The 15,315-nt window shown below is 35.9% G+C and overlaps 1 protein-coding gene across 1 annotated transcript; it reads right to left on the bottom strand.

Moving 5' to 3' along the window:
• Window positions 1-124: 124 nt before the first annotated feature.
• LOC100376035 (ATP-binding cassette sub-family C member 5-like) lies at window positions 125-14,769 on the bottom strand. The gene is made up of 25 exons (XM_085500675.1): window positions 14,604-14,769; window positions 12,749-12,981; window positions 12,494-12,643; window positions 12,258-12,405; window positions 11,896-12,129; window positions 11,599-11,772; window positions 10,834-10,981; window positions 10,366-10,514; window positions 10,138-10,245; window positions 9,765-9,983; window positions 9,018-9,287; window positions 8,016-8,219; window positions 7,349-7,667; window positions 6,899-7,083; window positions 6,459-6,611; window positions 5,227-5,356; window positions 4,703-4,985; window positions 4,268-4,454; window positions 3,908-3,997; window positions 3,598-3,787; window positions 3,335-3,494; window positions 2,808-2,886; window positions 2,521-2,634; window positions 1,862-2,026; window positions 125-1,549 (listed from the first exon to the last, which is right to left on the bottom strand). The coding sequence occupies exons 2-25, from the start codon at window positions 12,967-12,969 to the stop codon at window positions 1,445-1,447; spliced, it is 4,185 nt and encodes a 1,394-aa protein (XP_085356801.1). The 5' UTR covers window positions 12,970-12,981; window positions 14,604-14,769; the 3' UTR covers window positions 125-1,444.
• Between the last annotated feature and the right edge of the window lie 546 nt (window positions 14,770-15,315).

Raw genomic sequence — 15,315 nt, 5'->3', positions numbered from 1 at the left:
ATGATTCATGACCATCTCGCGATTTATGCGACTTCATAATAGAATCTTCATTTTATATCAACCAATTGTATACCTTCATCTCACATAAATCTTACTTTCTATATTGTATAAAACAGCCGAGATGTGATTTATTGTGTGTTTTATTTAATAACTCGGCAAATTAAAAACAGAACATTTTAAACCACTTGGAAATCAAATATGAGACAATTTAGGATACAGTAAGTGAATCAAAATCTTAGTAAAAAAGAAAAAGGGGTCAATGTAATAACATTTTTAAGTTTTCTACAAGGCAACTATTTAAAGGAAAAAAATCAAAGTCAAAATAGATCACTGCTTATATAATTACAGTTTCAGTTTTATAAATGAGTCGTATACACAATACAAATTTTAAAATATTTTGTTTTCAGTGAGAGATATTTATATCAGTAATCGGTATTGGATTTATATTTACATTTCAATTGTTCTAAAGATAGATAACAATATATGAAATATCAATGTACCAAATATTGCAATTTTATTCACCACAAATAACGAATTACTACTTTTTGAAGCATCGTAAGTATAGCAAATTGAAGTTGAAAAGAATACAGCTGCATGGCAAAAATCCAAATTTGAGATTTGAAAAAACATTTACAAATATATTACATAGAATACAAGTAGATACTGTATTTACTCTATTAGAAGTGCAACTCTATTAAAGTACACATGAACCAAGCATTGCATTTACAACCGAACATGTATTATGCATATTTCAATTCACATCTCATAATAAAAAAAAACACTAATAAAACTCAATACATATGATTTCTTATTGTCAGAAAACAATGACAGCTAGTACAGTTCATGGACATACAAACAAAATGAGGAATTCAAAATAATATAAAATATAGGGACTAACAAAAGAAAAATTTTCATAGTTAAAATGTAATTTGGCCAATTTATGCATTTGTATAATTTTTATCCATGGTCATCCGAAAGATGTTAAACAATTCGTCATTGTCCACTCCTGCTATGACTCACACATGTCTATTGATCCCAATACAATAATAAAAATATATAAGCAGCAGCAGTTGTTGTTTTTGTTCAAAATTAACTTGAGGGTGAAATCCTGAAATAATTGTGCCAAGATCTTGTTTGTCGTATCTTAGCAATTAGTGTAAATGGCCATAACTTCACGAGAGACAATTATTCAGACATTTCGCTAGTCAGGGATTGTGAATTTTTATACCAGTGAAATTTTTGTCTGGCATCATACGACAAAAAAGTGCTGGTCACTTTAGTGAAATTTTGTTATCAAATGCAATAATATCCTGAAATTTCCTAGCAGTGAAAATTAAGCGGTTTACAACACAGTATAGCATGCAGCTTGAAAAATTATGAGCAACATGCTATACTCTGGATTCATGTTGTTGTTTATTTGTTATATCATTCGCCCATGAATCTTTTAAGCTTTCACCATTTTCTTACTACTCTCTGCTGCCTTTAACATGCTTGAGAATACTCCATTTGGCTTGTCAATCAGTGCAGCGGGAGTGTCAAATTCAGCCACCTACAAGGAAACGACAAATATTAAAATATGAAAAGCCAGCTAAAATAAAAAATATACATATCAAACATCATCCGAGCAGAACCAGTCTAATTTATCATTTAAATTTCCACTAAATTTAAATTCCTCTGTTGTATTTCCAAGATATAAACCTTGAATTTGAGGGGAAGGGACTCCTCTATAATTCTCTTATTTTGAGTAAAAAAGAGGTTCATATTTTTTTATATTTAAATCAACAAATTGCTGAAAAAGGGGGCTCTCTTCTGTATACTGGAATAATGGGCCCCACTTATGATAGTAGGTATATAAGCTCACCTCTCCGTCACTCATTACCAATATTCTATCACATGTTAACACTGTATTCAGTCTATGGGCAATTGTTAACATGGTGCAGTCCTCGAATGCCACTCTAATTGTCGTTTGGATCAAACTGTCTGTCTCAGTATCAATGGCAGCAGTAGCTTCATCCAACATCAGTACCTAATGTGCATATAAAAATGAATTACGATGTATATAGTATTACGATATGACAGTGTTGCTATCCTAACTAAATCTCCTGTAGAGTAGGGGGTACTGACTTCCTATACCAAAGTCATAGTTCAAACCATGCTTGGACAATTTGTTTAATAGTTGGAAAGTATTGGCATAATTTCAAATTTTGACAGCAAAACTGAGTTCAGAAGTGTCTAAAGCATGTGCAAGTTACAAATGTACATACACACAAACCAAAACTATGGTTATTCATGTATATGCTTATGAAAAAAAAACTGCGGCTATTAATAATAATAAAAAAATGTGGCAATAAAAAAATTAACATAGAGACCAAAGAGTGTGGAGTTCCAGACACACAGACAAAATGGGTCACATGACCAAGAGTGGTAAAAAGGGTTAAAAATATTGGTAAATTAGTGGAAATGGGGGAAGACCAGTAAGATATTTAATGAAATACTCCAAAACATTTAAATCGTACTCACCTTACTGTTTCGCAGCAATGCTCTTGCCATACACATCAGTTGTCTTTCTCCCACTGAGAAGTTTTCTCCGTTTTCAACAACAGCGGCATCAAGTCCCCCATCCAAATTCTTTATCTGTATATTTCAGTATTACAAATAGAATAGTTGTTGAAAATAAATTTGTTCTAATTCAATTTGTCATTTTTCGAAATTTGAGCATTTGAAAACTTCTCAAACTTTGTTTACATGAATTAACAAATACTCAGTAACCAGTATGAGAAGATGTTGAAAGTTGAATTGATACTTACAGTCTTTTTCATGTAACATTTGTCCAATGCTTCCCAAATTAATTGATCAGTGTACACTTCAAAGGGATCCAGATTATACCTTTTAAGAAGAACATATCTTTTAGTCAGGGCAGTGAAAATTACTATCATATGTACTATCACTTGCGTATTGGTGGCTAAACTAAGGCATATTTTGATTATCAAGTATGTTTGCTTCAATTGGAGATGTGGTTCTCATGATCCAAATCTAGTAAATGTCAAAATGGAATCATGGTGACAAGTTCCACCACTGATTATTAGCAAAGGTCCTTAAACAGTGACATAAAATAAACATCCGCTCGGAGTGGCCAATCAATTAGTAGTTCAACCCGCATCAACCCGCATCAACCCCGGTTTAATAGAATTTATATATGTTTTTTGTCCAATAAACAAGTTTATCATGTGAAACAAAGAGGATGATACTTTATAAGGCCATTTTATTATTTGAATTCGAAAATTGTTTTATGCCAAATAATTTAAAAAAATTAATTGTGAACTAAGGCACTCACCTGACGGTACCGATGAAGAGCACGGGATCCTGTGGAATGATGGATAATTTTGATCGCAAGTCAAATAGACCGATGGAATGACAGTCGATACCATCAATTTCAATATTACCATCAACTGGGTCAACTAAACGGAAAAGTGCCACTCCTAGTGAGGATTTTCCTAATATTGAAAAAAAAAATAGATGAAAAAAAGAAATTTTAGAGAAAAACTTGAAAAGGGTAACTCCACAAAAATGTACAACTATAGAATTTGATGTACGTACCAGATCCTGTCCTTCCCACAATTCCTACTTTTTCTTGGGGTTTGAAATCTAGATTAACGCCTCGAAGAACAAGTGGTAGATTTTCCCTGTATCTCATCTTGAAATCATTGTATTTCACATTACCGAACTTCGGCCAACTAGCTGGTGGTCTTTTGTCTGGGATGATTGCAGGCGGCTCTTCGTAAAGTTCCTAAGAACGTCAAAAACATTAGGTGAACACAATGAGATTGCAGCTGTTCCGACAACTTAATTAAGAATGACTAAGAAATAATCGATGGTCATATTTATATAAATAAAATGCAATACTTACATCAACGTACTGTATAATTCGTTCTGCAGACGTGAATCTAGCCTCCACTTCAGCCATTAAACGCACTGTGATTTGGAATATACCTGCGTTCTGGAAAAAAATAATATGCATAATCAATTGAAAATAACAAAATCTATAAAGTGACATGACAAAAACGAACGCAAAACAATTGACCAGCAACCATTGACATATATACACAAGATATATATGAGAAAGGGAGAGAGAGAGATATGGGTCGTCTCAAGACATCCATCATAATAATTCCTGCTAAAAGTCTACACCAAACGTACTCTAAATAGCTTTCCGCGTAAAGTCTCACATTTTACTGTGACCGAGTAGTGTCAAGTGCGTATCGCTCACCTGAACAGCGAATGACAATGCTAGTCCAGCATATGCAGGGTCCATTTTTCCGTGGGTGAGACACACAAAAAATGCGGTCAAAACTGTAATGGCCATGGTTAACATGTCAAGTCGAATTGCAGCCCATCGCATACCAACATTGAACATGAGAAAGGGCATCGTGTTGTTGTCCATTAATACTTCAAATCTTAGAAGAGACAAAACAGAACATGTAGAGCATGTTTTCGAAAAAAGGCAGAATTTCAATCAATGAACTCATAAAATCTTGGTTACACAGTTAAATATCAAATCTTTGCATATATTAGTTTTAATGAATAGAGTATATATTCAAGGTTATATTAACTAGTCACTGAATGTCTTAAGTCATAATGATGCAACGATATATTCATGGTACTCATTATCGAATAGTCCATGACGCAATTATGGTTTATTTACTTGTCATTGAAGTCTTTTTCTTTCTCAAATGCGTGAATGGAAGATACACCGAGAGCAGCCGCCGAAATATGGGAGAACCATGGTGAACGGGTGACATTATCGAGTCTCTTCAGCTCTCGTACAGCAGTACGGAAGTAAATGTAGATGACGAAGAAGAGTACTACGAGCGGAATGAGACACAGGAAGAAAATCGGGAAGACGATACCAATTACAATCAATGCAAACGTGATTGCAAGAAGATTCTGTATCATGTTCTCTGCCATGAACGGTACTCGGACATCCACTGAGAAGACAGAAAAAAAATCATTGGCAATTAATACACTATAAGTGGGAGCATTATGCATCGAGAACAAGATTATGCATATTTCATTTTGAGTTAGAAAATGCTCCGAGGCCGAGGTCGAACATACGACAATACAATATAACAAACTAAACAGTAATTTAAGATTGCAATGTTGCATTTCAACGCTTCATACAGTTATTGACGGGTAAAAACTATAGTGATATAATAAAAGCAACTTTACCTTCATCGAGATCTTTAGAAAACCTATTGATGATTCGGCCTGATGGAGTTGTATCAAAAAATTCCATTGGACTTTTAAATACTTTAACGAACACCACATCATGCATGTTGGTTGATGCTCTCAACGTTACCTAATGAATAATCATATTGCACAACACAAATTAAACTAAAATAGATAGCAATTTTTCAAGTATATGGTATAAAAGAAGTTTTGAGTCGTATTCGTCTTCCCCATAACATTTCCTCCGAGTAAACATGAAACGTTGGTTGTTGGTTGCTGTTGGGTGTTTATGCTGTCAAGTCAGTTACTTCATGCCCTCTGTCGGACGTTACACTTATCCAGCAACATCTGTTTCACCTAAATTCCTCCCATTGGTCAATGATCATGTTGGAATCTGACATTAGGGACAATAACAATTTAAGGCAACCATTACCCGGCCTGTGCATAATTCAATTGTCAGTCTTTAGGCAAATTGGATATTCAAGTGTCACACCTGATTTAATTTCAGGAATGGTTGACATCAGCATAGAGTAATGTTAATGTCTATTAGCTGTCTATTGCCGAGGATGTCTCCTCATCCGCACTTCAATCTGAGCATCGCAGTGTGTCGGTCTGGCCCATAACATTGATCTGAAAAGATCAGTCACACATTTCTGTTCGAATTGACTAACGAGTCTTCGCATTACACAATTTATTAAACACCAACACCTCGTAGTAGAAGTAAAATTATCAATATATTGTAATGCTAGTGTATCTTTTAATTTGTGAATGTAATTTTGAAATTTGTGTTCACTTTTTATCTTTCATAGTTATTACGTTTTTTTATTACTATGGTTTATACGATGAAGGCAAACATTAGAATAACGAAAGAAGAAAGTAAAATAGTGTTAATAAAAGTGCAACACTAGCAAAACAGATATATCTGGTGTCCCTGACTCTGACGTGTCTCTCTTCAGATATATGCTATTGAGCAGAGTTTGTTAACCTTTTCACCACCAGTTCCCTCTTTTCATAAAATAGTCCTGTTTATAGTCTGCATTTTCTTCAGACGATTGGGACAAAAAAAGCAAAATGTTGTGTAAAGGCTAAATATTGACTCACAACTTGTCTGTTGGCTTCAAAATCACAGTTCATTTCCAGAAATATTGAAGAATATAATAAAAAAGTGCACACAAATTTGAGCGAGAAAGTCATGTGGTGAAAAGGTTAACGGTATGCAAATATATACTCACTGTTACATAGGAATAGCTCTTCATAAATGCAATCATAAACAGGAAGATAACACTGACATTGTACACATATGCGAATCCATATACCTCTTCCTGACAAGCTGGATGGTCACACAGTGTTACTTCACCTGTGTCTGGATCGGTGATATTGTTTTCCTAAATAATATAACAAGACAGTAGTTAATTTACTATGAACGAAAAGTCAACCCAACCAACAGTGTTTTAGCTCAGTTTTGCAAACGAAATAGCATTATTGATAGTTCAAATGTAACAGTTTGTAATGGTAAGCTGATAACAATATTGCAAAACAGTGCAATAATGCAATTCTTCTGACCGGGTTGGATTGTTGTTCACAGTAATACTCCAAGCTATGGCGGATTACATTTTGAGAATGCTACCACTACCATTATATTGGAGAGTCATGGGCATATTAAATGTCTTACCCGAGATCCAACATCCAGCCATATACTTAGCCAAGTGGTGATAAAAGTCTGCACAGTAATTACAAAGATGAATAGCATAAAGGTCCAGAACATCGCACAGTAGCCGCCACCATATTTGGCATACCTTTTGTATGTACTACCCCCAATATCACCAGAACCTTTATCTTCTCTCTGGGTAAGTTTTCCTAAAAGTATAATTCATAAAATGATGAGCTGATTGAGCAGAGTAACACTCTGTATATGTGTACACAAATCAATTTTTATGCAATGAAATACACTTTTTACATGCATACACGCCCGGTAAAAACACCCTAGGCCTATACCCGGGGATGCCCTCAACTCGTTAAATGTCTAAAACAGAGGGGTGGGCTTATACTCGGGGAGGGGCTTATACTCTGGGAAGTACGGTATGTATCTTGAACTTACCGTCCATTCCCATCCCAAGATCACCATCATCAGTGTTGTCAGGTGACAGTCCGAATACTTCAGGAGCTTCTTCGCGCAGTGTACTGCTTGGGCTGCGTACATGTGAGTGATGACTTCCTGTTCGCTTACGACCTCCGCTAGAAGTACTAGATTGTGATGCGTTGCTCGGCGTACGTTTGTGCGTTGGAAATTCTTCCTCTGGTGGTGCTTCTTCCTCGTCTGTGTAATGGGTATGGATTAACACCGAGTACTCGCCCTTGGCTGCCATCAGCTCGGTATGTTTTCCACGCTCAACAATTTCTCCATCCTTCATTACCAGCACTGTATCACACTGGCTGAGGTACTGTAAACAATACACATACAATATATACAATTTACTTTTCAAAAGCTAGATTAATCGTCGGACCTATGATTACAACATGTGTAAAATATATTTTATATTTACACAAAAATTATAAATTATAAAGAACACTGTCCTGTAAACTACCTTTTACACTACCACTGAATTATTAAAGCGGGAGGGTCGTCACCTGCGCACGCGCGAGAATTGAGTCCCAAGCGACGCAACACACGCTAAAACGCAAAGGCTTATGGGTAGATGCTTGTTTGTAAACAGTGACACGCTATGGCCATCTGACGCATGCGCATGTGACGACTCCCCCGCTTTAACGTCATAAATGCTAGTACATACCTGCAGCTGATGAGTAACAAATACAATTGTTTTTCCCCTGAGCGCTCCACGAATTAGTTGTTTAAATAAATGTTTTCCGACATGGGCATCTACGGCACTGAGTGGATCGTCCAATAAGATAATATCTCGATCTGTATAAAAAGCTCTTGCTAGACTGACACGTTGTTTTTGGCCACCACTTACATTGAGACCTCTTTCACCAATCTGTGCACATAAATTGGGAAAGTACTAGCTTCATTAAAGTGCTCTTACATATACATACAAATCACATATACATATTTACTAAGGTCGGCAAGGGACATTTTCGTAAGCTGTAACGAATTGTTATTATTTTCGTAATAATATAATTTAAATAAATAAAAAACGTAAATTCGTAGACATGGGCAAGTTGTAAAATGTAATCAGCTATTTTATTCGTCCGTAATCTGTACAAAAATCTTATTTTTTGTAAGAGTACAAAGCATTTTTCCACATTAAATGTCGTAATTCGTACGAAATTTGCAATTTTGATTTGTAAACACAAATTATCAAATATATTATAAAAAAGTAAAATATAATTAGGAATTTGCTTTATCTGTAAAGTGTAAATACTTATTTTTACTGTAAATGGAACTTTTCATTTTATTTCCTGTAAAAACTTAAAATGCATTTTTTTATTTCCTGTAACAGCTATCACCCCTCCCTCTACCAAAGAGCTCGATGTATCATCTGTCAATTTCAACGCAGTATGACGTGAAGCGCATAGAATGACAAAATGTTGTGACTATAGGATGGATACTTAAAAGTAAGTAATTGTACACTTTCAATCTATTGTTTTATTAGTGAGGAATCGTCATGAAAATATAAATAAAAATGGCTGCCAACTAATTTTGTTCGAAATATATGATGTTCATCCAATATGATGATGATACAAAATTCAGACTCAAAATGGCTGCCGGACAGCCATAGAATATTATGTCCATATTAAAGTCCAAAACTGGGACTGAATTACAAATCTCATACCTCAGTTTCTTCACCATTTGGCAGGATTGCCAAGTCAGGTTTTAAACAACATGACTCTAACGCTGTCTGGTATCTCTTCTTATCGTAGGGTTTTCCAAACAAAATATTGTCTTTAACAGTGCCGTTTAAAATCCAGGCCTGTTGAGTGGCAAGAGCAAAATTGCCATCCACTGCTAAGGAACCATGAATACATTCCATCTGGTTGATAATTGAGCTTACAAGAGAGGTTTTACCCACTCCAACGCCACCGCAAACACCAATCAGAGCGCCCTGAGTAGTGAATACATATTCTTTCTTTAGTTTCATATAATATACTATATTATTGATCTTTGTAATCCATTTATTTTTTTATAGTACAGTACTTCCATACTTGCTGAGTACTGAGATTATCATTAACAACTAAAGAGCAGTGGTCACCATGGTCGATGTGAGTCCCATGTTACGTATAGAACAAATAGTCTTTTACACAAAATTTCAACATGAGATGTATAACCACTGTCGTTTAGTAGTTATCCATTAGAAAACTGTGGTAGGGTGTCTTGTTGTGTGTGAAATGAAGAATAATTCACAACTCCATAAGGGGAAAATAAATAAATTGTCGTTTGGCATATGTGAATAAGATATTCCTCCAGATTTTAAATGGGAAGCCCCTAATGAAGACCCCCGCCCCAGCAGATTTTCTAGTGAAAAAGTTTCGGTTGCCGAAATAATCAACTCCGTTTCGGATCTCCATCTATCGTGCCTTACCTTGGGTAATACGAAATCTATGTTTCGAAGAACGACTTCGAACATCTCTTCTTCAGTTCTTTCATGTCGATGCTTAGCTCTTTCCTTTATCACTTCATCGTCATCTGTGATTTCTTCTTGTTTCTCCCAAGCAAATGTGCCGTTTATGATCTCAATCGCGTTGTTGGGGTTTTTAGGCTTCTTCCGACATGGCACATAGTCTGTCATTTCAAGAATGATCTAAAGAATGAATCAAATCATCAACATCAACATCAGCATTATCATCATCATCATCATCATCATCATCATCATCATCATATATGGTGCATAGATATAACGTGTCAATTGCATCATCCATTTAATATCTATAAATGTTAGATTGTAAAGCATTTACCTTCATTCTTATTACAGTTACAGAACACTCGGATAGACCCCTCACGGCGAATGGTGTAGTTGAAATAGTGTATCTCATAGCATTATAGAGTGCAACGATGGTAAACGCCTGTATGAAAAGCACATGTGTGATACTGAAGAAAAATATGTATTTTGCAATAAGAAATGTCAAAAAAATTTCAAATTGTACACATATGGTATAGTCATATAGATAGTATAGAGAACTAACCATCGAGGAGTCCATTACATTTCCAGTCAATATATATCCAGTGTTTGCAACAACTGCAGCTATGATACACACTAAAGGACTAATGGTTAGGTTGATACTAGCGATGAACGCCGCCTTAGTCAGAAATTTTCTCTCCATATCTCGAATGGCTACAAAGTAAACACAGAGAGACTATCAAAGCCTTGACCATTTTTTTGAGTGTTTACGTTTTGTAAGCATTCCAAAACGTACACATTTTCACATCTTCGAAATAACAGTTATCATCACAAAACTGAACCAATAAATAAGAATTCGGAGATATGGTGATGAATTAATCAGTAACAGTTTTCACCAGGAAAATATCAAGAAAGGAGCAAAATCTAAGATTTCTATAATAAATCTGAAATATTGAAAATATAGTGTAAATATATATAGAGATTGCAAGTCAACATTTTAACATGCCCGTAGACATGCAGTTTAACAACTTACATGCAATTGCCTTTGAAAACGACAGCTCCCAGGCATACATTTTAATCAGTTTGACGCAAATTATCATCTCGTTCATTTTACGTACTCGCAAATCCGTCACATCGATAGCGCATTTTCTGTAGTATGCCATCATCTTCGACAGTCCCACCTACAGAGAAACGCCGAGCCAATACACGGGTTTAGTAAAATTCATAGGAATACGTTGCAATGACGAATACAAAAATTAGAATATGAAATATGATTGCCTCTGTATATTTATGAAATAATTGTATTAAAACGGCTGTAACCACCGATCCTTTTCTCTATGTTTTTGTTTTTTGACATTTCCTATGTCATTAGTGCTAATTTGTAATGACCCCCACCGAAATATGGACACTGAAAACATATCAAATATGCTATGTACCGACGTTGTTTTTAAATCACTTGCAAGTGACAAAAAATGGCCTGCAGGGTTGTGTCAAGCGAATCTCAGAGATTACGATACCGGAATATTATATCAAATACCTCGCAATCTTGAGGGACTAGAGACTTAATGTGACATTAGCCTTGTGTAGGGTCACTTTGCCTAGCAATTGTGTCTTAAACAATATTTCGATAAGATTTGGTCATCTACATGTGATTATATTTAAACAAAAAAATCCACTATTTCCGTTTAAAGAATAGACGGATTGGTCATCTGTTACTACATTACTATCGGAAGAATTTTCAATAGCGCTGTATTACTACCAGTTGGCATAATTTCCCCTGTAGTATGGAATTCATTACCTGAACTGGATAAAATATAATGAATACAAGGCTTCCCATGAAACCCCAAATCCCCATATAGACAGTTGCTAATACGATGACACCAATACCGAGAAGCGGTCCGGCTACGACGAATGGTCCAAACTGACACGCATCAAAAATACGCTGACCATCATTGGCGCATAGATTCACGAACTAAGAAAACAAAACAATTTGATTAATTTCTTTGCATATGGTCAGCTATTGCTTAGATTTATTCAAATATTATTACCAAATTTGAACAGATCGTAGAGTATACAATACTACTACCACATTTACCTGGCCAATAGACTGGTCTTGAAGATTCCGCAAGCGAGTCAACTTCTTGAATATCAAGAAGAGACATGCCCCTCGAAGTCTTACGCCCGTCCTGAAGTTCAGAAACCATGCCCACCCGGTACACGTCCCGCGGAAGAGTTCTGTTATCATGATACATAATGTAAAAGTAAGTCCTAAATACCACTGTTTCTCATGATATTCAACGTAGTTCAGAATAATACTGACCATGACCGCCTGGAACGTAATACAACAAGAAGACTTTCATTATAGGAAACGCCAATATTTTTCTGTAACGATTATAATGAAAACAAATGAATATAATTAAACAGTGTCATGGTAATTGCATACACAGATTAACTTACATCTCCAAGATGACCAAAGTAAAATGCCATGGTAAGAACAACACAGGCCCAGAATATTCTAGTTTTCACAAACGCAAACATTTGTTTTCCAAGAGACGCCTGTTCAATTCCTTTATCTTTTACCTCCGCATACCATAGTCTCTCAATTCTTGAAAAAAACAAACAAAAATGACATCAATGACTATTGTTCATTTAAAGCCATGTGATAGAGTGTTTATATTTGAGTGAATATGTACCTGGATATCTGAGCATCAGCCGCATCGAACTCGGAAATTGGCCACATATTCTCCACTTGCAAGTCTTCTTTCCGTGACCGTACAATCAATGGAGTTTGCCATGTAAACCACAATGACGAAAATAGACCAGCATTGTCCATTGGACATTGGCTAAAGAAAAAGGGAGACATAGTTATGCCAAAATTCCATGAATATATATGTGGATATAATCCATTTAATTTCGTGTAATTCAATTATATGAAACAGAATACATACTACTTCTTCGTGAATCGAAACGGCCACAACATTGCAGCTGCTGTCCCGTATCTGTCCACGAAGCCCTTTTTCTTATAAGGTTCTGGTGGTTTTTCTTCGACTTTTTTTTCATGATGTGATTTTTTTTCTTGTTTCAAGGGTGGAGGGCTTTTGAACCCCAGATTGCCATCCCAGTCATCTTCGGGGAAATTGGCCTGTAAGACCTGGTTTTGCTTCGACATGATGTGCGCCCCCTAGAAGAATGAAAAAAAGAATAAATGTATTTACCAAACACGATGTTCTGCAAGTAAATGGTAAATAGTAACAATATTTTAGATTTGGTAAATATTAATGGAAAACTCCAATATGTTTAATATAAATTGTAAAACGTCTAGAGAATTGGACAACAGACGCACATTATTATACCCACTGTTGTATTCTAGCTATCCGATAATAGACCATTTTCCGTTCACTGCGAGAATCACGCGTTATGCGTGAAATCGAACGTAAAAACAGGACAAACAAAGGTCATAGCGTCGTAGTCGCGTCAAACCACAGGGAGCCCAGGAACTATAATCAACTGTAATACGCAGTCTCTATGAGCGGGGGGGGGGTATCGGCTGGTATCTAGTGTAAATAGTCTATTTCTTACACTAGATACCAGCCGATACCCCCCCCCCCCCCCCCGCCGCCGCTCATAGAGACTGCGTATTACAGTTGATTATAGTTCCTGGGCTCCCTGTGGTCAAACATCGCGTGGGATTCGACAAACGCGAAAGTATTTCGGGGACATTTCCATGCTTAATAATGTGCTGTCCACATTTGATGATAGACAATTTCGATTAAGTAAGGGTATTCGGAAGCATATTCCTCTGTCGAAGATCGGCCGGTCAATGTAAGCTACGAAATAAAGAAATTCTAGTTCAAAATCAAATCGTTCGATTTTTGCGGCAGACGTTCGACGCGCGTCTTTCATGCATCTCGCGAGATCTCGCAATTGTACGGAAAATCACCTATTCACCCAATGACAGTGACACAACCCGTGATATAAAATCTTATTTGAAATACATCAGATACAAACAAATAGAGAAACAATATTAACACATATATTGAATTTAGATATCGTGACTATGTCAACAATGATGGCAGAGGTCACGCGACTCTTCAAAACCATTTGATAGGGACGTCAGAGGGTGGGATCTAGGTGAAAGGTGACTCTGTACAATAAGTCAACTCAAAATCTATAGCTCTTCGCCCTTATTTCAAATGAATGGATGTGGTTTGATGGAGTATCTCATTCAGTCAAACATTTCAATATAAGACACTTATCTAAATCGTGTTATTTCAAACAAATGTTTGCAGTCAGCTATATTTACTTTTAAAAAATTGGAATTCAGCCAGGTATATTAGTGGTACTGTGATTCTGTTTTTTACCTCTACCTCAGTTAACATTTTAAATGTAAAGTTTTCAAATGCAACCTGGGCAAATAGTGTCAATGGAAATGTCAACTGTTGCCCTTTCAGGCACGAGAAGACACATATTTTGGATTCAAACTTCACGTGTCTAGATGATCGTATATTTACGAGAAAAATATGGCGAATTAGGCAACTTTATACAGTGTGGTACACTGATCATAGATTATACATCTGTTATATTAATATAATTATTATAAATTTTATATAAATACTGCATTGTTATATTAATCGATAAGCTGTGGTAGTCATAAAGTAGCGTGGGCTTTGGCGGATAGATCTTTCTAGAATTTAGAATTGCGAATTAGGTTGACTGATGGTATCTTTATATGAATTGTTTTACATTTACATGACTGTACATACACAGCACGCATCAATTAAGTGTAACATGAAATAAACTTACCGTGCAACTGGATGTGAAATGTGTTTCAGTGTGATGTACGCAAGCTGGACACAACGATGTTATACCGTCCTGGGTGCAATCATCAATGGCTGAACCGTACTTCTAGTGTGTACTTTAAATACAAATCTTACCATCAATAAATTGTATGCATTTCTGAATAAATAGATACGAGTATGTCACAGACTCCCTAGGTGGGGCCATGTTTAATGTCTGAACCATTTCCAGTAAATAATATAACTAATATGTACCGTCAGTTTAGAGAAGTTTCGACACTATACTGAGGGGGCTCTGACCTTCTACCTAGTATTTATTTAACGCCTTTATCTGCTTTATCTCCTCACCTGCCGATTATTGTATATGAGAACGTTCGACCCTTGTACACAGTATGCCGCTACTGACAGTACACACATCATTGCAAACAAATTACATAGCTGAAATATCCATTAATCCCGAGAATGCAACACAATTGAAAAAAAAAGAAAAAAATCTAGTTTCTGTGCCTGATTATAATTACTGACTGTGTCGTCAATTCTTAGCTCGTAGCAAAACTAGAAATTGCGATAATATAGTAGTAAGGATGCTACGACCTTTATACACAGTAGTGGTACCTTTGCTACGGAGCGACGTCCGATTTATTTACATTCAGATTGGTGCTAGCTCGAAACAGAAGAAGACACGAGCTGTTTACAGTGGCCATAAATTGTCGGGAGAA

This window comes from Saccoglossus kowalevskii, chromosome 1 (assembly GCF_978046115.1).
Source record: "Saccoglossus kowalevskii chromosome 1, keSacKowa6.1, whole genome shotgun sequence".
NCBI classification, from domain to species: Eukaryota; Metazoa; Hemichordata; class Enteropneusta; family Harrimaniidae; genus Saccoglossus; species Saccoglossus kowalevskii.
Note: the sequence above shows the minus strand (reverse complement) of the source record. Positions and strands in the feature narration are given on the sequence as shown.